This window comes from Arachis hypogaea, chromosome 10, assembly GCF_003086295.3.
Source record: "Arachis hypogaea cultivar Tifrunner chromosome 10, arahy.Tifrunner.gnm2.J5K5, whole genome shotgun sequence".
NCBI classification, from domain to species: Eukaryota; Viridiplantae; Streptophyta; class Magnoliopsida; order Fabales; family Fabaceae; genus Arachis; species Arachis hypogaea.
Window position 1 is genome coordinate 9,716,742 of NC_092045.1, and position 21,667 is coordinate 9,738,408.

At 34.2% G+C, this 21,667-nt stretch overlaps 1 protein-coding gene across 1 annotated transcript; it reads right to left on the reverse strand.

Annotated features, from left to right (window-relative positions):
- Window positions 1-5,792: 5,792 nt before the first annotated feature.
- Window positions 5,793-12,317, reverse strand: LOC112717294 (uncharacterized). The gene is made up of 6 exons (XM_025769369.1): window positions 12,213-12,317; window positions 7,210-7,476; window positions 6,713-6,928; window positions 6,487-6,579; window positions 6,303-6,392; window positions 5,793-6,197 (listed from the first exon to the last, which is right to left on the reverse strand). The coding sequence occupies exons 1-6, from the start codon at window positions 12,315-12,317 to the stop codon at window positions 5,793-5,795; spliced, it is 1,176 nt and encodes a 391-aa protein (XP_025625154.1).
- Between the last annotated feature and the right edge of the window lie 9,350 nt (window positions 12,318-21,667).

The following is a 21,667-nucleotide window of genomic DNA, read 5'->3' on the forward strand; positions in this document are numbered from 1 at the left end:
TTTCTAATTTAATATTTAATGTCCTAAAGTTATAAATTTCTTCTTTGAATTATTATTGATACAATTAAGTTAGTTATTAATTTTTAATGTGTACTTATTTTAAAAATAAATCTAATTGTAATTTTTAATTAAAGTACTTTGTTTAGAATTTTAAATTTAAATTCAAATATGCTTTTTTTTTGAATTTTTAAGTAAGCAATTGGATTTAAGTATATTTTTTAAAAATTTATATAATTTATAAGTTACTATACTAATTACAAAGGATTATAATAAAGTAAATAGAATTACCAGTCTTATTAAGATGTGAGATTATTTATACTATTTAAAAAAAATTAATTTGACATTCTTCTATACTTAATTCTATTTTTAATGTTGTTCCGACAAAATTGACTTAATTTAATATTTTAAATAAATTTAAATATTTTTTCTACATTTATGTAATTTATAAGATTATTAATTTTTAGATTATAGTTAATTTATTTATTTTTATCAGCAAATAATAAAGTTAATACTATTTATGATGAAACTAAAAAAAATCATTTTTAAATTAACAAATTTCTATATTCCTAATAGATAACAAACGTTTTGATTAAAAAATTTTATTTAAAAATTTTAAATTTGCACCAGCTAATTAGAAAATTCTATTTAAAAATTTGAAATTTAAAATGCTAATACTAATTCCTAATTAAGTGACTTCTTAATCGTTTTGATTTTTAAATTTAAATATTTTTATTTGTCACATTTATAAATTTTTTCTGTTTATTTCGTTTACATTGTTATTTTTTGTCTTATCTCGGCACAACAATAGAGATACTTTCATCTTTTTTTCTCTTTTTACGTATGTTGTCTCAACATAGATGAGATATAGACATAGATACACGAGAGTACATAGATATAAGAAGACACTAATTTTATATTCTATTTAGTAAGTTAGACATGACAAAAAATGGTTAAAAAAAGTAGTGTCTCAACATTTTGGAGAGATACAAAATACATGTTTTTAATAGGCGCTTGTGTATGACAGTGTCTTTCATCAATTTTGTTTCCATAAATAAACACCATACATGTACTTCTGTATACTCTCGTGTCTTTATTTTGATGGACATGTATACCAAAAACAAACACTACCATATTGCACGTGAACCCCACTCCCTTTCGCGACACACAAATTTAACTTAGAACTTTACTTTTTTAATAATATAAAAAATTTGATAATAAAAATGTATTATGTACAACGTGTATATATATATTTATTTATTTATTTATTTATTTGGTTAAAAATTTTATTTATTTGGTATTTTTAGGTATATATTGAAAGATGCAAGAAGTTCAAAGAGAAGCAAGATTGAAGAGAAAATTGATATTAAAAGACAAAGAAAATACAAAGCGGAGCACAATTTAAGGTAGATTTCATACAAAAATAATAAATTAATTATTTTACAATTTTTATTTTTAGGTTAGAATAATATATTTTTTTATTTGGTATTTTTAGGTATGTCATCTATATATATTTGGTTTTTAATGGGTATACAAAATAACTAAAGACGAATGAAAATCCATACAACACAATATCTTCTATATATTATTTAATTTACATTGTCTTCGTAATATGTTACTAAATTTGTTTATGAAAAAATTACAGGAAATTCGAGTGATAGTTTCAATGGTGTGCATTTTCAATTGGTGTTGTCGAACACTACAGATAACATCATTAATACAGGTTAATTTCTAGATAAAATTTTTTGGAACTTGCTTATGTGAATGTGCATGCACTTTATGTATTTTGATTTTTCTACTATTTATTCAATTATAAACTTTAAAGGAAAATATGTCAAAAACTAATATCTCGAGTTATCTTACTAAGTAATAACCCAACACCATATCGATCAAGATCTCCAACTACTAATATACACTCTGTAGGTGAAAAAGAACGATGTGCCAATATTAGTGATATTAGTAATTCAGATATCACACGTGAAGCATATGATAGCCCATGTCATCAGACAAGTCAACAACAATTTTAACAAACATCAAACAATATCGATCAGTTACAAAGACATCGTATGTTAATATACTTTTGTTACTTAAAGACTAAACATTTAATTTTTTAATTGGTCTATTAAAAACAATTTTTGGTATATGCTATATAATTATTATAGATTCATTGGAGAACACAAATCGAATTAGATTGCAAAGAGATGCAAGACTGAATAGAAAAATTATGCTACTTCAAAAGAGACATTGTAAGATAAGCATGATAGATTGTAATTATCACAAAGCTAAAATTTTACTTCTTTTATCTATAATACTACCTACATAATATATATTCATAATTCATCTAATTCAAAAATTTAATATATATTCATTAATTTTTTTATAATATAAAGTACTTGATGTATTATCTCTAATGATTATAGGAGCAAGTACATCTAATTCCAATTTAGATCCTAAACAATTAGAAAAAGTGTGCATAGCTGAAAAGGGAAGACACCTGAGACAAAGAAAAATATTTTTAAATGAATTGGCTATAAATCTTTCAAAAAATTTTGAAGAAGTTGAGGATATTACTGAAAACACGACTGTATTAGATGATTCTGTACAAATTGAATACCCAGTCATATTCGATATTGCTGAGAATAAATGTAATCTAAGAAGTAGCGATATCGGCACTTTATTATTTACTATTGTTATGTTTTTTATAAATAAAACATTATTGTTTAGTACTCAAGCTTTTAAAATTCAAACTAAGATATGGTTATATATTATAATTTTTGTATTTGAACATTAATTTATTGTAATTCTTATTGTTTGATTAGCGTGCAAGTAAAACTTAAACCTTGAGGTTGGCACAATGAAATCGTATTATATGATCTCATCTTTTTAATCCATAAATTGCACTCTTCGATAATCTTTTATAAATATTATTTTTATACTTAACATGGTGAAAGAAAGGTATATTTTTATATAAAGTATTTGTTACAGATATAACTAAAACATAATTTATTATCTTGGTGATTATTAGATGTGATAGATATTGGTGACCTAGAATTTTTTTGTTGGCATTGCGACACTATGATGTGGTATAAGGAGAGATCAGAGAAGTCCAAAACAGGATCCAATATTGAGTTCTCAATATGTTGTATGCGAGGGAAGGTACAACTGCCGTTTTTGCAACGTCCACCTCAGCTCTTGCAAGGTTTAATATCTGGAGCAGACCAAAGAAGCAAACACTTTAAGGATAATATAAGAACTTATAATAGCATGTTTTGCTTCACATCCCTCAGAAGTAAAATAGAGACCTCCATCAATGATGGGACAGGTCCTCCCCAGTTCATTGTGAGTGGACAAAACTACCACCGAATTAGAAGCTTGGTGCCAATTGAGGGACAAAGACCAAAATTCACGCAGTTATATATTTATGATACAGAAAATGAGGTCTCAAATAGGATAGAGATTTTCAGATTTGTATCATGCATTCCAAACTGATTAAAAATATATTAAGGTAGTTCGTACTTTGATTTTGGTTAATTATGAATACTAATATTTTTTAATTGATGTTTGATACAGTTCAAGAACAACCAATAACAATATTGACCAATCCTTAGTCCTAGACCTCAAGGACATGATCGATCAACATAATGTTCTTGCTCACACATTTAGGATAGTGAGAAACTACCTGAATCAAGAAGATATCGCAAACATAAGGCTACGGTTGTATAGAAAAAGATCAAAGGACGCGAGAGTCTACAATTTACCATCTTCTAATGAGGTCGCAGCTCTAATAGTAGGAGATTTTGATTTTGAAGATGCAGGGCGTGATATTATAGTTCAATTAAAGTCCGGACATTTGCAAAGGATTCATGAGACACACACCGCATTTATTCCTCTTCAGTATCCTATGATGTTTCCTTACGGTGAAGATGGCTACCAAGAAGACATTCCTTTGCGAGAATCTCATAGGGCTGATGAAAATAGAAAAAGACAGCGTGTGAGTTTAAGGGAGTTCATAGCATTTAGAATACAAGAGAGAAAGGTCGAGTGTGCAACCATTGTTAATGGTGGAAGATTATTTCAGCAATTCTTGGTTGATTGCTTTTCTATGATTGAAGCACAAAGGCTGACCTATTATCGAAACAACCAAACCAAGGTGAGGAGTGATATATACAAAGGGATTCAAGATACAGTTGTTAGGGGTGAGACACATGCTTCCAAAGCAGGTAAACCTATCATCCTACCTGCGTCCTTCACTGGTGGGATGAGATACATGTTTGATGTCTTCTTCGGATCAAAATGAAGGTGAAATGAAGAGATTTGCTAATTGAATACTTGATGTTGGAAATGGAAATATTGGCTCTATTGTTGGTGATAAATCAGAAGTTGAAATTCCAGATGATCTATTGATTACAACTACTGATAACTCTCTCTCTCATTTGGTAGACTTTGCATATCCAAATTTGTTGCAAAACATGTCAGATTACAGGTATTTTTAGAGTAGGGCAATTCTTGCACCCACGCTTGAGAGTTTCGAGAAGGTAAACGATTTTGTCTTGACAATCTTTCTAGGGATGGAAAAGGAGTATCTGAGTTATGACACAACATATCAAGCTGATGAGAATGAAGATGTACAACAAGAGTGGTTCACACCAGAGTTCCTAAATGACATCAAATGTTCGGGACTACCCAATCACAAGTTGACTTTGAAGCCAGGAGTTACTGTAATGCTACTGCGAAACATAGACCAGACTTTAGGTTTATGCAACGGGACAAGATTAATAGTTAAACAAACTTGGTAGCAACGTAATTGGAGCGACGGTAGTGACCGGTAGAAATATTGGAGATAAAGTGTACATTCCAAGAATGAACTTGATCCCTTCAGATTCAGGTTTGCCATTTAAGTTCCAACGTAGACAATTTCCATTAACAGTATGCTTTGCAATGACCATTAACAAGAGTCAGGGTCAATCATTATCAGATGTAGGGATTTATTTGCCAAAATCAGTGTTCACCCATGGACAACTTTATGTTGCTTTGTCAAGAGTTAAGAGTCGCAGTGGCCTCAGGGTTTTAATTCTAGACGAAGACAGCAATCCAAAGTCATCAACAACAAATGTTGTGTTCAAAGAGGTTTTTAATAATATTTAGGTAAGAATAATATTATTTTCATTTTAATAGCATGTTATGATTTACACTTTTGTACAAATATTTGCTTTAGATATAACTAATTTATCTATAACTGTTTTCAGATTTGAAATGAAATGTGTAACAAGGAGCACAACATCATATGCCAATTGGTTTTCTAATGAAGTTAGTAAGATACTAGGTTGTCGATAAATTTTTATTAGCTTTTTGATATAAAGTTTAGTATAAAATTGACATTCTATTATTACAGTTATATATATTCTTATTTTTTCATGTCTTTATCCTTATAGTTCAAGAATATTATATACTTCAACTCTTCTATTTATATTTTACTTTGAATAAAGATAAAACAGCATATGTAACACGTTTATTATATAATGACGATGATAGTGTTATACTAAACTTGAAAAATATATGGTTATAAAATATTATTTTTAATTTAACTTATCAAATTTAAATAAAAGCCAGTGCATCGCACGGATTTAACACTAGTAACATAACAAACCGAATTAAATATATGAAAACATAACATATATAATGAAATTGTCATAACATCATCCAAAATAAAAGTAAGAATGCTTAACTTGAAGAAAATAAGCATAAAGCACTAAACCAACTAAAATGCAAAAGTATCTAAGAACATTGATTGAAATTCAAAATTTTTGTTGCAGGTCATGATTGCCAAATGAAGATGGCCTTGCGCGTGATGAGTTCGGTGTACTGTCCAAAAAAGCCAGCTCTACAGCAACCTCAGCTGGCAAATTGCCTCCTTGCTGTTGGACTAGATATCCCAAGACCTTATGTATCGACTGTCTCTTCGCTTGCTCTCTTTCTAGCTTAGCTATCAATTCTGCAATCCTTCTCTCGTACTCTTCATTGGGCTCTGTAGAACCCGACGATTGTCTAGCAGCGTTATCAAAAACTTGGGTGGGACATGGTTCAGCACCTAGGGCACGAACTCGTCCTGGGTGCTCCTTTCCGAGAACTTGTGCTAACGAATCATTTTGTGAAAGGTGCTTAGAGGATTCATCCTGCCTCTCAACATTCGCAATTGCTTCCTACAAATATACAATACATTGGAAAGGCATGAGTTAACAGTAGCACGATATATACAGTAAACTAAGTTGCTTGAAATTTTTAAACATAACTTACACTAACAACACACGCATCGGAATGGATATACGAGCTATTTTTTTCTTATGAGTCATGATAAACAACTCTCTTCTACCAACGGGCCTTCCTTGCTCTTTATCCTATATCATTGATATCAACACAATTATGTAAACAACAACAACAACATATTCAGGAAAATTAATCAAAATCTTAATGAAAATAATGACTTATTACCACTTTGTCTTTTTTTCTTGCTAATGTTTTGGAGCCCCCAGTATATGTATAAAGTTGCTTGCTCCGATTTAAAGTGTTCTGTTTACACTTTTTCTATGAACAAATAACAGAACAAATAACAGAACAAATGTAAATGAGAAAGAGATGTTGAATATAAAATGTAAGGGGAGTAATATATATACACATGTATATTTTTGTGGAAATAATAAAAAATACTAAGGCTTACCTTTGTTTCTTCCTTCTGACGATAGTCAAGGAAATTTTTCCATTCATTTTCTTTTATTCCTTTTGGGTGATGCTCAAGATTTTCCTCATAAGTCCTTATTTCTTTGTAACACTTATGATACAAGTTGTGCCTTGTACCCTTCCAGTTCTTTCCTATCCTCTTCATAATTTCGCGCTTTATTTTTCCTCCGGCATCGTCCTCATAGTGAAAGATCCGCTGCAATTAGTTGACATTGTCATTAACCAAGACCAACTAACAAGCGTAAGACTGATAATTTGAAAAAATGCCACAACCATTACAGGCTAATTTAAATTGATAAAGTATGACACTCAAATCCAGTACAAGCAGTCACAATTACGTATAAATGAGAAATGCTTAAATAAACATGTGAAAAACAAAATACAAAAATTTTACGAACCATATAATTTACCCATGCAAAAGACCTTAAAAAAATGGAATACTAAAATTGCTTAAATTGTTGAAGCTTAAAGCCGTACCTTAATCATGTCGTATGCATGTTCCTTCTTAGCTTTGTTCACATGCTTCCAACTGTCTGCATATATGGGAAACTGGAAATAATCCGCACCTAAACTCCCTAAGAAACCACTGAATAATCCAACTGCTTGACCAATTGGTTGCAGCTCTTTGTTAAATGGGTGTACTATCTTTGTATTGGAAGGGAGCGCTATAACCTCCTTCACGCTCAGCCTAGAAGCTTTTCTCACGCCATTCTCTAAGAAGTGTATGGAAAACAAAATTACTATCTAATCATTGCACAAAAGGAAAATAGAGATAAAGGACTTTAAAGATATCTTTTTAATCTTAAAAAAAAAGTTTAACAATTCAGAAATGTAACACGAGAGGTTCATAGAGTTAAATTAGAGTAATTTGGATACTTCCCATTACTTAATGCTGAATGATATGTAAAAAATAAAATAAAATAAGGTAAAGAAAAGAAGAGCAAAAAAGTACCTTATCTTTTAAGATTAAATTTCAAATCCAATATTTACTTGGTTGGTCTTAGTTTCCTATTGATGGATGTGGACAAGGTGTAAGAAGTGGTTGTTTTGTGCAGCACAGTGAAAGGAATATCTGACTCCTTACTTGTACTGTGTACCAAAATGCATAAAGCTTTAGAACATATATAAAGACAATCTTATGTTTAACATGCAACGAAAAAAAAATTCGAAGAGAAAGGGTTTAACTTAAGTATTATTTGAAATGGAGAAGTCTCTCACCTGATGAGAATGACGTGCAGCTTATGTGAGAGTTTGAGAGTTATAGAAAAGTTGGGGCGTATGGAGAAAACAGAAAATACTTAGAATTAGGAGGAGATCACAACAATATTTGACCCATGTATTTAACGTTAATCATTTCAAATATTTTTTATTTTCAAATCACCTTAAATTTGTATTATGCAACGTATCCCTGTTCCTTTATTGTCGTCACAAATCTGTTATGAAGTTACGGGATAAACTTAAACAGGTAAACTATTGCTGCTTTAAAAAATAAAATTGAACCGCTTGCATAATGTATATGGATTTAAACGGTTAGGTTAACAAAAAAGTAGAGAATATTAGGGTAATTTCAAATGTTTGTTGAACTAATCAGTTATAAAAATCTGTGCTCCTCAAAGGTATATAAACGTGTCATTTCAATTAAATAAACTTTACTGATAAGCAATAGAATCAGTTTACACTTTACACAAGTTCAGCACAAATTATTTCAGAAGCATCACTCACCTATCTGATACTCCTCTTTTTGTGTTTCTCTCTAAAGATTTATCTATATGCTACTTTGATTTGTTTTAAATTAAATTGTTTTGGTTTCACACTAATCATTTGATTTTTTGTTTTTCAGTTTTTTGAAGGCCTTAATTTTCACACCAGTAGCCACTTATATGGATCTTCAACCAAGTAAGTAACATTGTTTTTCTGTGTCTCGTGTATGTACTATTTGAAACCTCGTTTTATACTTTTTCTAATTTTAGTCTAAATCATAATAAACGCCCTTTGATAAATTAAATTTTTAACCCAACAAAACACAACTAAAAAACATGATCACAACAACATCTAAAAAATAACAAAATAAACAAAATCTCAACCATTCAGAATCAGTAACCTAACCCAACAACTCAAACAGTATTATTAACAACAAATCAACAGAACAAAACAAGCAATAAATCAAAATCAAAATTTATGAAACAGTGCTTAATGCTAAATGCTGACCAGAGGAAGGGATAGAGAGACATCAGAAAAACCAGCAATAATATTATTATGGCAATCTCAGCAACTCAGAATAATCAGAAATTAAAAAAAATCTCAGCAACTCAAAATATGTGAATTACCCTAGCAACTCGATCAGTAATTCAGTATTATTAACAACAGATCAACAAAACAAGAAAAAACAAATTCATAAAGCAGTGTTTAAGCTGGCCAGAGGAAGGGACATAGAGACATAGTGCGACCTTGACGGCAACAAAGAGAGAGCTCTGTGGAAACGGTGAGGAGAAGAGAGAGCTCGACGGCGACGGCTTGGAGAAGAGAGAAGTTGGTGGTCACGGCGAGGAGAAGAGAGAACTCGGCAACGACGAGGAGAAGAGAAAGCTCAGCGACGGCGAGGAGACGCGATAGCTCGGCAACGGCGACGGTGACAAATCTTCAACCTTGCCTCCGATGACCAGACGAAGCCGACAAACACAGAGAGAGAGCGCTAGGCGATGATTAAACGACACGGTGCTGCAGGGCTGTGGGGGCTGTGGTGGTTGCAGTGAGCATTGGCTACGATATGGGGATGGGGGCTAGGGTATGTTTCTTTGTTATATCAATTTTCAGATAAGAGAGGAGATGAGTTGGGGCCTGGGAGGAGTGGGGGGCTTGCAGGTAGTCCATTAGGTTTAGGAGTTTTTTTTTTTAATAAAAATCAAAACGGCGCCATCGGGGGATTTATCAAACCGGGAGAACTAAAAAAAACTGACCGGTTCTACTGGTTCACCGGTTGACCGCCGGTTTGACTGGTTTTTGATCGGTTTTTTGTTACACGGTTCTTGAGATGAACCGAATCGCTCTAGAGACTGATTTCTAGTTAACTCGGTTGAACTAGTCGGTCCGATTCGATTTTTAGAACTATGATTAAAATAGTATGATAATAATTTCAAGAGAAATAGAATTATGTGTAAATTTAATTAAAAAAAATTATTTCTGATGAATTATTTTATTTTTATTCTCTAAAAATATATCTAAATTAAAAAATATCTTCAATAATAATTCACACTATTTCTAAAGAATAAGTTGTCTTATTACATGTGTAAATTTTTTTTGATGCATGAAGTGGTTTCTTATGGTTAAGTTGATCTTTTTATTTAATATAACACCAACTAAAACTAATTATGGTATAAAAATTTTTGCAAATTTTAAAAATCTGGTAAATATTGTCTTTGTTCAATTTTTTTTCTCAAACCATTTCTATCACAATATATATAGGAAATAAGAGAGTTTGGTTCCAATTTTCACTTTTTCATCTTATTCTCATTACTAAACAATGATAACTATAACTATCATCTTAAAATTTAGTCAAAAATATAATTATCAGTTTTCACAACGTTTTTTGTTTGCACATTACTTTTACTCATGTTGTCATCGGTTTTTTTTGTTCTACGAAATACATGTAATACTTTCCCTTTCTGTTTACATGTTAGATAACCTAAACTGATTAATTTTTTTATAATTTAATTTCAACTGTTAAATTTAGATTTCTAATTTAAAAATATAAATAAAAAATTAATTTTTTTAATGCTAAATTTTATTAATTATTTTAAACGGAGAAAATCACAAAAAATATAACAACACAAATGTAAAAAAAGCAATTAAACTCATTTTATCATTTTTAAATATCAACCTGCATATTTAGTAAACATTTTCAACCAAACTAGATATGGTGACAATGATTAAACAATTCAAAGTTAAAATAAAATTCACAAAAGGTAACGCGTTTAGGGTTTCTTGTCTTCTGTAATAATTGTCTGTTTTATTAGTGGCTATATTTTTTGTTTTGTAGGGAAGAATTTTATTATATTTCTATTAGTTTAAGTTCTTTATATTTTTTTATTTTTATAGTAAAATTAAATATTTATCTAGTAACTTATTCGAAATACACGTTATATATAATGATAAAGATGAATCAACTTTTTTTATATTATTTATCATTCGTTAAAGTATATTTAAAAATAATATAGAATAAAAAATATATAATGTCTGATAATCAACTAATAATCGAGAAATCCAAATTGAAATCGTAGGAGATCTTTTATTTCAAATTAAAAAAGTGGTTGACAATAAAATATAATTTATTAATTTAAATTTATAAATTCTTTTAAAATAAAAATAGAATCATTATTAGATTTTAATATTTAATTTTTTCAATAGTAGTTAACATAAAATCAAAACAAGTTTGACGAAGTTGCCACTACAAGAAAATAGAGTTATTTTGACACTTTATTTTTTAACACCATAATTAAATGTCAAAATTAATATATATTTTTGACAAATATCACAAATGTCAAATTTTCTATATTTTCTTGACGAAAAATTTGACCGTAGAAAATTACTCCTCAATTTTGACACTCATTTGTTTTCAATTTACTCTACTATTTTTTTTCTTCTTTGGGCTCTGTTAATTTTGACATCACACTGCTCTCAGTTTAGGATTATACTACTCATTCTTTATCTTCAAAATCTCAATTTATTCTTTAGTTTCAAGATCACATCTCATTCTTTGTTAAAATTTTTTGTTGAGAATATTTTATAGTCAATAAGTGTCAAAATAAATAGTATTTTTGACAATTAATAAGTATCACAGAAAATATGTTCTCAAAATTTTCTAACAAATTATTTTTGACAGCCAATATTTATCAAAATAAGATTTAAATTTTTTTCACAATCGCTTATATGTTAAAAATACTATTTTTGACAAAACTTTTATTAACATATTTTCATAGTTAAAATAGTGTCAAAATTTGTTTTTTGACAAATTTTAATTTTCTTTTACACATTATAACCCTAAAAAATAATCTATATTGTTGTAGTGTGCATGACACCTAAACAATAATTTAGTTAAAACAAGTAGAAGTAATGAAATATTTAATAAAGACATTAGTTACACATTCTTCACTTTAAAGTACATTGACAAAAATCTTAAATAATAACAATGCCAAAAACATAAATGCTAATAAGACTATATGTGGTTGTATTTTATTTAAATATTATTTGTCACAATTTTCCTTATGAAAATAGTAGTAAGCGAAGGAAAGATATTTTTTATATTGTGCAAACCTCACTAAATTTCATATCAACTGTAATTCGCTAAACCTAAGTTACTAGTTAAAACTAAATCGTGATAATTCTGATGGATGACAATTTTTACCAGTTTGTTTTCTCATATTTCTTATGTCACTATTAATTAGTTCGATATATTTTGATACTATACTAGATATTGATAAAACCTGAATTTCAAAGTCACGGAATAGTGTGGAATATAGGCAAGGACTGAACAATTTTTTAGACTTTGCATTTGTGAAGGCATCCTCCGATGGCATGATAGTGTCCATGTTCTAAATGCGGGTTTCAAGTTATGCAAACAAGAGAGGATGCAAACAAGAGAGGATGCGTCATGGTGAGAAGCTGGTTGAAGAGAGACCTGGATTGGGATGAGTAGATGAAAATTTGATATTCCAAGTGAATCAAACGCACCAAATGGTTCAACGAGGCATTCAATTTCATGATGCAACATGGGAGTGAGGATATCACAACAATCAAACATGCAGAAGATGATGAAGACGTGTTACCGTACTTGTATGAAGGTCCAAGTCGCGCGGCGCGGGATTTTAACGATCTACTTTCAGATGGAGAGCAGGAGTTATATCTCGGATACTCAAAGTACTCCAAATTATCGTTCTTAGTGAAGCTTTATCATATCAAGTGTATGTGCGGTGTGATTGACAAGGCAATGACAATGATTCTTGACTTACTGCGGGGCGCATTCGAACAAGCAAAACTTCCAAAGACAGTGTATGAAGCCAGGAAGACAATAAGAAAGTTGGGTATTGAATACACCAAGATATATGCTTGTCCAAATAATTGTATGCTGTACTGAGGTGATGATGAAAACTTGACTAGGTGCAAGCAATGTGGGTGTTCAAGATGGAAGCAAAAAACTAAAAAGGGCTCTATTGTTAGGCTCAACGTACTTGTGAAGAGAAATGGAAAACCGATAGCAGCCAAGACTCTTCGTTACTTTCCTATCAGACCATGAGTGCTGCAGTTATTCATGTGCAGCAAGACATTAATTGATATGTTATGCCATAAACAAGCATGTAATAACGACAGTTTCCTTAGGCATCCAAGGGACGCCGAAGCATGGAAAAAGTTTGATGCAAAGCATACTAATTTTTCGACGGATCCACGCAATGTTTGCCTAGCCTTGGCGAGCGATGAATTTAATCCCTTTGGGAATATGAGCACAAAGTATTCCATCTGGTCTATGATTTTTATTCCGTATAATCTTTCACCATGGCTTTGCATGAAGGAGACATCTTTCATTCTATCCATGCTTATTCCTGGGCCAAAAATGCCAGGTAACGACATAGATGTGCAGCCTTTGATAGATGAGTTGAAGCAATTATGGGATGGCATTGAAACGTATGATGCCAAAGAGGAAAACACTTTCAAGATGTGTGCGGCACTGATGTGGACTATCAGCGACTTTCCAAGATTGGAAAACCTATCAAGCTGTAATATGCACAGTGGGTTAGCCTGTCCTACGTGTAACTTGGACGCTAAGCCACATCGGCTGAAAGACAGTCGAAAATGGTGTTTTATGGGCCATCGACGCTTTTTGAATCATGGACACAAATACAGACTAGACCAGAATATATTTGATGGGAAGGTCGAAGGTAGAGATCCACCAAAGAAGTTATCCAGAACTGATGTATTGAGGTGATGAGCGGATATTTTATACGCTTTTTGGGAGTAATTTCATGTAGATTTTAGCATGTTTTAGTTAGTTTTTAGTAGAATAATATTAGTTTTTAGGAAAAAATCATATTTCTGGACTTTACTATGAGTGTGTGTATTTTTCTGTGATTTCAGGTATTTTCTGGCTGAAATTGAGGGAGTTGAGCAAAAATCTGACTCTGGCTGAAAGAGGATTGCTGATGCTGTTGGATCCTGACCTCCCTGCACTCGGAAGGGATTTTCTGGAGCTACAGGAGTCCAATTGGCGCGCTCTCAACGGCGTTGGAAAGTAGACATCCAGGGCTTTCCAGCAATATATAATAGTTCATACTTTGCGTAAAGATAGACGACGTAACTTGGCGTTGAACGCCAAGTACATGCTGCTGTCTGGAGTTAAACGCCAGAAAAATGTCATGATCCGGAGTTGAACGCCCAAAACACGTCATAACCTGAAGTTTAACGCCAAGAAAGGCCTCTACTCGTGGATAGCTTTAGTCTCAGCCCCAGCACACACCAAGTGGGCCCCAGAAGTGGATTTCTGCACCAATTATCTTAGTTTATTCATTTTCTGTAAACCTAGGTTACTAGTTTACTATTTAAACAACTTTTAGAGACTTATCTTGTACCTTATGACATTCTTAGATCTGAATTATACACTTTGTGACAGCATGAGTCTCTAAACTCCATTGTTGGGGGTGAGGAGCTCTGCAGCGTCTCGATGATTTAATACAATTCCTTTGTTTTCCATTCAAACACGCTTGTTCTTATCTAAGATGTTTATTCGCGCTTAATTGTGAAGAAGGTGATGATCCGTGACACTCATCACCTTCCTCAATTCATGAACATGTGCCTGACAACCACCTCCATTCTACATCAGACTGAATGAATATCTCTTAGATTCCCCAACAGAATCTTCGTGGTATAAGCTACATAGATGGCGGCATTCATGAGAATCCGGAAAGTCTAAACCTTGTTTGTGGTATTCCGAGTAGGATTCCGGGATTGAATGACTGTGACGTGCTTCAAACTCCTGAGGGCTGGGCGTTAGTGACAGACGCAAAAGAATCAATGGATTCTATTCCAACTTGATTGAGAACCGACAGATGATTAGCCGTGCTGTGACAGAGCATAGGAACGTTTTCACTGAGAGGATGGGAAGTAGCCACTGACAACGGTGACACCCTATATAGAGCTTGCCATAGAAGGAGCCTTGCGTGTGTTGAAGGATTTCAAGGAAGAGTTGAAGTTCAAAGGACAAAGCATCTCCAAAACTCCAACATATTCCCCATCACTGCACAACAAGTAACGCTAGTATTCTCTATTAGTTCAACTTACAATTTTAAATAGTTTGGCTTTTTACAACTAAATCCAAATAACTTTATTGGCCTCCTGACTAAGATTAATAAAATAAACATTGATTGCTTCAAACCAATAATCTCCGTGGGATCGACCCTTACTCACGTAAGGTATTACTTGGACGACCCAGTGCACTTGCTGGTTAGTTGTGCGAATCACAAATTCGTGCACCAAGTTTTTGGCGCCGTTGCCGGGGATTATTGAGTTTGAACAATTGAAGGCATATTTTATTTCTTAGATTAGGAATAATTTGTTTTTATAGAGTCATTAAATTCTGATAGGATAGTTTCTTTTCAAAAATTTCTTTTCAAAAAATTATTTTTCTTAATTAATTGTTAATTTTTCGTAAGTTTAGTGTCTTATTTTAAGTTTGGTGTTAATTGCATATTTGATATTTTTCTTTAAATTTTCGAACTTGTGTTCTTTGTTCTTCATTGATCTTCAAGTTGTTCTTGGTTATTTTTCTTGTTTGATCTTGCGTTTTTCTTGTTTTGTGTCTTTTCTTGTTTTTCTTGTGCTTTTTCAAAACATTAACTTTCAAAAAAATTATACTTTTATCCACAAAAATACTATATCTTTAAAATACATTACATTTTTAACTCAGTTGGTTATAGCGTTGGCTTATGTTCTTGGCAATTGGGCACCAGTTCTTTTGAAAATCTTTTTCAAAAATAATTTTTCTTGATTTAATCTGTGCCAAACTCTAAGTTTGGTGTTTTCTTGTTAAGTTTTCTTTAATTTTCGAAAATTTGTCTTAGTTTTCTAAAAATTTTAAGTTTGGTGTTCTTTCTTTTGTTCTTGGTGTTCTTGTGAATCTTCAAGGTGTTCTTGAGTTTTCTTGTGTCTTGATCTTAAAATTTTTAAGTTTGGTGTTCCTTGGTGTTTTCCCTCCAAAAATTTTCGAAAATAAGGAGCACTAGATCTAAAAATTTTAAGTCTTGAGTCTTTTGTGTGTTTTTCTCTTTCATCATAAAATTCAAAATTCAAAAAATTTTCTATTTTCCAATTAATTTTGAACTACTTTTTTTTTTCGAATTTTTTTTAAAAATTTAGATTTCAATTTCAAATTATTTTTCAATTGCTTTTGTTTCGTTTTTATTTTATAAAAATTAATTTTTTTTAGACAATAGCAACATACATACCATCTCTTTTATTCCATTATGGAATTAAGGGGGAATGATCAGTCCAGGAGGACTCTGGGGTCATATGCTAACCCCACTACTGCTTCATATGGGAGTAGTATCTGTATACCCTCCATTGGAGTTAGTAGCTTTGAGCTGAATCCTCAGCTCATTATCATGGTGCAGCAAAACTGCCAGTATTCTGGTCTTCCACATGAAGAACCTACAGAGTTTCTAGCACAATTTCTGCAAATTGCTGATACAGTACATGATAAAGAAGTGGATCAGGATGTCTACAGATTATTACTGTTTCTATTTGCTGTAAAAGATCAAGCTAAAAGGTGGTTAAATAACCAGCCTAAGAACAGCATAAAAACATGGAAACAGCTGTCAGAAAAATTCCTGAATCACTATTTCCCTCCAAAACGGATGACACAGCTAAGGCTAAGCATCCAAGGCTTCAAACAAGGAGATAATGAATCCCTTTATGATGCCTGGGAGAGATACAGAGAGATGCTAAGAAAATGCCCCTCTGAAATGTTTTCAGAGTGGGTGCAATTAGACATCTTCTACTATGGGCTTACAGAAAAAGCTCAGATTTCTCTAGACCACTCAACTGGTGGATCTATACATATGAGAAAAACAATTGAAGAAGCTCAAGAGCTTATTGATACAGTTGCCAGAAATCAACATCTGTACCTAAGCAGTGAATCTTCCATGAAAGAAGAAGCTAAAACAGTAACTGCAGAACTCAGTCCGGTGGATCAGGCTAATGAATTTAATCAGCAATTAGACTTTCTAACTCAGCAGCTGGCTGAATTCAAGGAATTATTACAGGAAACAAGAATGGCTAACAAGAACATGGAAGTGCAATTAAAGCAGACAGAAAAGCAACTGTCAAAACAAATAGCAGAAGAATGCCAAGCAGTACAATTAAGAAGTGGGAAAACATTAAATACCTCACTTCAAAGCAGCAGGAAGCCAAGAAATGAACAGATGTCTACTCAAAATTCCTCTGAGGACAATCAGAGCCCAGAGAGGAATGGTGCTGGCGCTGAACGCCCAGATCATGCTCATTCCTGGCGTTCAACGCCAGAAACAAGCATGTATCCGGCGTTGAACGCCCAAAAGGAACATGGTTTTGGCGTTCAAACGCCAGTAACAAACAAGGAGATGGCGTCTAACGCCACTCCAGCTTCCACTCCTGGCATTCAAATACCAGTGGGTGATCAGTCACATACAAGTGCTGATAACAACCCTTCTAAAAAGGCTTCCCAACCCACTTCTGTAAGCAATAAACCTGCAGCAACTAAGGTTGAGGAATACAAAGCCAAAATGCCTTATCCTCAAAAACTCCGCCAAGCGGAACAGGATAAGCAATTTGCTCGCTTTGCAGATTATCTCAGGACTCTTGAAATAAAGATTCCGTTTGCAGAAGCACTTGAGCAAATACCCTCTTATGCTAAGTTCATGAAAGAGATCTTAAGTCATAAGAAGGATTGGAGGGAAACTGAAAAAGTTTACCTCACTGAAGAATGCAGTGCAGTCATCCTGAAAAGCTTACCTGAGAAGCTTAAAGATCCTGGGAGCTTTATGATACCATGCACATTAGAAGGCACTTGTACCAAGCAAGCTTTATGTGATCTTGGGGCAAGTATCAATCTGATACCTGCATCTACTATCAGAAAGCTTGGTTTAACTGAAGAAATTAAACCAACCAGGATATGTCTTCAACTTGCTGATGGCTCCATTAAATACCCATCAGGCGTGATTGAAGACATGATTGTCAAGGTTGGGCCATTTGCCTTTCCTACTGACTTTGTGGTGCTGGAAATGGAGGAGCACAAGAGTGCAACTCTCATTCTAGGAAGACCTTTCCTAGCAACTGGCCGAACCCTCATTGATGTCCAAAAAGGGGAGGTAACCTTGAGAGTCAATGAGGAGGAGTTCAAGTTGAATGTTGTCAAAGCCATGCAACATCCTGACACCCCAAATGACTGCATGAGTGTTGATATTATTGACTCTCTGGTAAGAGAAGTCAATATGGCTGAGAGTCTCGAATCAGAGCTAGAGGACATCTTTAAAGATGTTCAGCCTGATTTGGAGGAATCAGAGAAAATAATAGAACCTCTGAAAATCCCTCAAGAAGAGGAGAAACCTCCAAAACCCGAACTCAAACCATTACCACCATCCCTGAAATATGCATTTCTAGGAGAAGGTGATACCTTTCCTGTAATTATAAGTTCTACCTTAGAACCACAGGAAGAGGAAGCACTAATTCAAGTGCTAAGGACACACAAGACAGCTCTTGGGTGGTCCATCAGTGATCTTAAGGGCATTAGCCCAGCCAGATGCATGCACAAGATCTTACTGGAGGATGACGCCAAGCCAGTGGTTCAACCACAAAGGCGGCTAAATCCAGCTATGAAAGAAGTGGTGCAGAAAGAGGTCACTAAATTACTAGAGGCTGGGATTATTTATCCTATTTCTGACAGCCCCTGGGTGAGCCCTGTCCAAGTTGTCCCTAAGAAAGGTGGCATGACAGTGGTTCATAATGAAAAAAATGAACTGGTTCCTACAAGGACAATTACATGGTGGCGTATGTGCATTGATTACAGAAGGCTCAATACAGCCACCCGAAAGGATCATTTTCCTTTACCATTCATAGACCAAATGCTAGAAAGACTAGCAGGTCATGAATACTACTGCTTCCTGGATGGATATTCAGGTTATAATCAAATTGCAGTAGATCCCCAGGATCAGGAGAAAACAGCATTCACATGCCCATCTGGAGTATTTGCATACAGAAGGATGCCATTTGGCCTGTGCAATGCACCTGCAACCTTTCAGAGGTGCATGCTCTCAATTTTCTCTGATATGGTGGAAAAATTTCTGGAAGTCTTCATGGATGACTTTTCAGTATTTGGAGACTCCTTCAGCTCCTGCCTTAACCATTTAGCACTTGTTCTGAAAAGATGCCAAGAGACTAACCTGGTTTTAAACTGGGAAAAATGTCACTTTATGGTGACTGAAGGAATTGTCCTTGGGCACAAAATTTCGAACAAGGGAATAGAGGTGGATCAAGCTAAGGTAGAGGTAATTGAAAAATTACCACCACCTGCTAATGTTAAGGCAATCAGAAGCTTTCTGGGGCATGCAGGATTCTATAGGAGGTTTATAAAGGATTTTTCAAAAATTGCCAAACCTCTGAGCAACCTGCTAGCTGCTGACATGCCATTTATCTTTGATAAGGAGTGTCTGCAGGCATTTGAGACTCTGAAAGCTAAATTGGTTACTGCACCAATCATCTCTGCACCAGACTGGACATTACCATTCGAATTGATGTGTGATGCCAGTGACCATGCCATTGGTGCAGTGTTGGGACAAAGGCATGACAAGCTTCTGCACGTCATTTATTATGCCAGCCGTGTTCTAAATGATGCACAGAAGAATTACACAACCACAGAAAAAGAGCTACTAGCAGTGGTTTACGCCATTGACAAATTCAGATCCTATTTAGTAGGATCAAAAGTGATTGTGTACACTGATCATGCTGCTCTTAAATATCTACTTACAAAGCAAGATTCAAAACCCAGACTCATCAGATGGGTGTTGCTTCTGCAAGAGTTTGATATAGAAATAAGAGACAGAAAAGGGACAGAGAATCAAGTGGCAGACCACCTGTCCCGAATAGAACCAGTGGAAGGGGCGTCCCTCCCTTTCACTGAAATCTCTGAAACCTTTCCGGATGAGCAACTGTTTGCCATCCAGGAAGTGCCATGGTTTGCAGACATTGCAAACTACAAGGCAGTGAGATTCATACCCAAAGAGTACAGTAGGGTGCAATCAAAGAAATTAATCACAGATGCAAAGTACTATCTTTGGGATGAACCATATCTCTTCAAGAGATGTGCAGACGGAGTAATCCGTAGATGTGTGCCTAAAGAAGAAGCACAGAAGATCCTTTGGCATTGCCATGGATCACAGTATGGAGGACATTTTGGAAGTGAGCGAACAGCCACAAGAGTCCTCCAAAGTGGCTTCTACTGGCCTACTCTCTATAAAGATTCCCGAGCATTTGTGCTTAATTGTGACAGTTGCCAAAGATCAGGCAACCTGCCTCACAGTTATGCCATGCCTCAACAAGGAATCTTGGAGATTGAGTTGTTTGATGTATGGGGCATTGACTTCATGGGACCTTTCCCATCATCATACTCAAACACTTATATTCTGGTGGCAGTGGATTATGTATCCAAATGGGTGGAGGCTATTGCAACACCCACTAATGACACTAAAACAGTGTTAAAATTCCTCCAGAAACATATTTTCAGCAGATTTGGTATCCCTAGAGTGTTAATCAGTGATGGAGGCACTCATTTCTGCAATAAACAGCTTTACTCTGCTCTGGTACGTTATGGAGTTAGCCACAGGGTAGCTACTCCATATCACCCACAAACTAATGGGCAAGCTGAAGTCTCAAATAGAGAACTCAAAAGAATCCTGGAACGGACTGTAATTAACCGTAGAAAGGATTGGGCAAGATGCTTGGATGATGCTCTGTGGGCATACAGAACAGCATTTAAGACCCCTATAGGGACCTCTCCATACCAGCTTGTGTATGGAAAGGCATGTCACTTGCCAGTGGAACTGGAACACAAGGCCTACTGGGCAACCAGATTCCTAAACCTTGATGCCAAGTTGGCTGGAGAAAAACGATTGCTCCAGTTAAATGAGCTAGAGGAATTTAGACTCAATGCTTTTGAGAATGCAAAATTTACAAGGAGAAAGCAAAAAGATGGCATGATAAGAAATTGTCATCCAGAGTCTTTAAACCAGGGCAGAAAGTTCTGCTATTCAATTCTAGGCTCAAATTATTCCCTGGGAAATTAAAATCCCGGTGGAGAGGTCCATATGTAATCACAAGCGTATCACCATATGGATACATAGAACTTCAGGATAGTGACTCTAACAAAAAGTTCATTGTTAATGGACAAAGAGTTAAACACTATCTTGAAGATAATTTCGAGCAAGAATGCTCAAGACTGAGACTTCATTGAAGATCAGTGACAGTCCAGCTAATGACATTAAAGAAGCGCTTGCTGGGAGGCAACCCAGCCATGTACAAAGTTAATTACTAATTAAATAAATTTTCTTTCTTTACAGGTTTAAAGTCTAAGTATCTTCAAAGGTGAAATAGCAATTGGTTGAAGTCACAGAGTTACAGGAAATTTGGAAGCTCACTGGCGTGAAAAAGCCAGTAAGAAATACTCTGGGCGTTGAACGCCCAAAAGAAGCACCCACTGGGCGTTTAACGCCAGTAAGGGTAGCCATCTGGGCGTTAAACGCCAGAAAGGAGCATCTTCTGGGCGTTAAACGCCAGAAAGATGCACCTTCTGGGCGTTTAACGCCAGTCTGCTAGCATCCTGGGCGTTCAGAAAAACGCCCAGTGACGAAGGACTTCCTGGCGT

Coding starts and splice junctions, on each gene's coding strand:
- LOC112717294 (XM_025769369.1), bottom strand. CDS start 12,317: ATGGACACTATCATGCCATCGGAGGATGCCTTCACAAATGCAAAGTCT. Junction 6,580..6,712: donor GTCAGAAGGAAGAAACAAAG/GTAAGCCTTAGT, acceptor ATTTGTTCATAG/AAAAAGTGTAAACAGAACAC. Junction 6,393..6,486: donor CAAGAAAAAAAGACAAAGTG/GTAATAAGTCAT, acceptor TCAATGATATAG/GATAAAGAGCAAGGAAGGCC.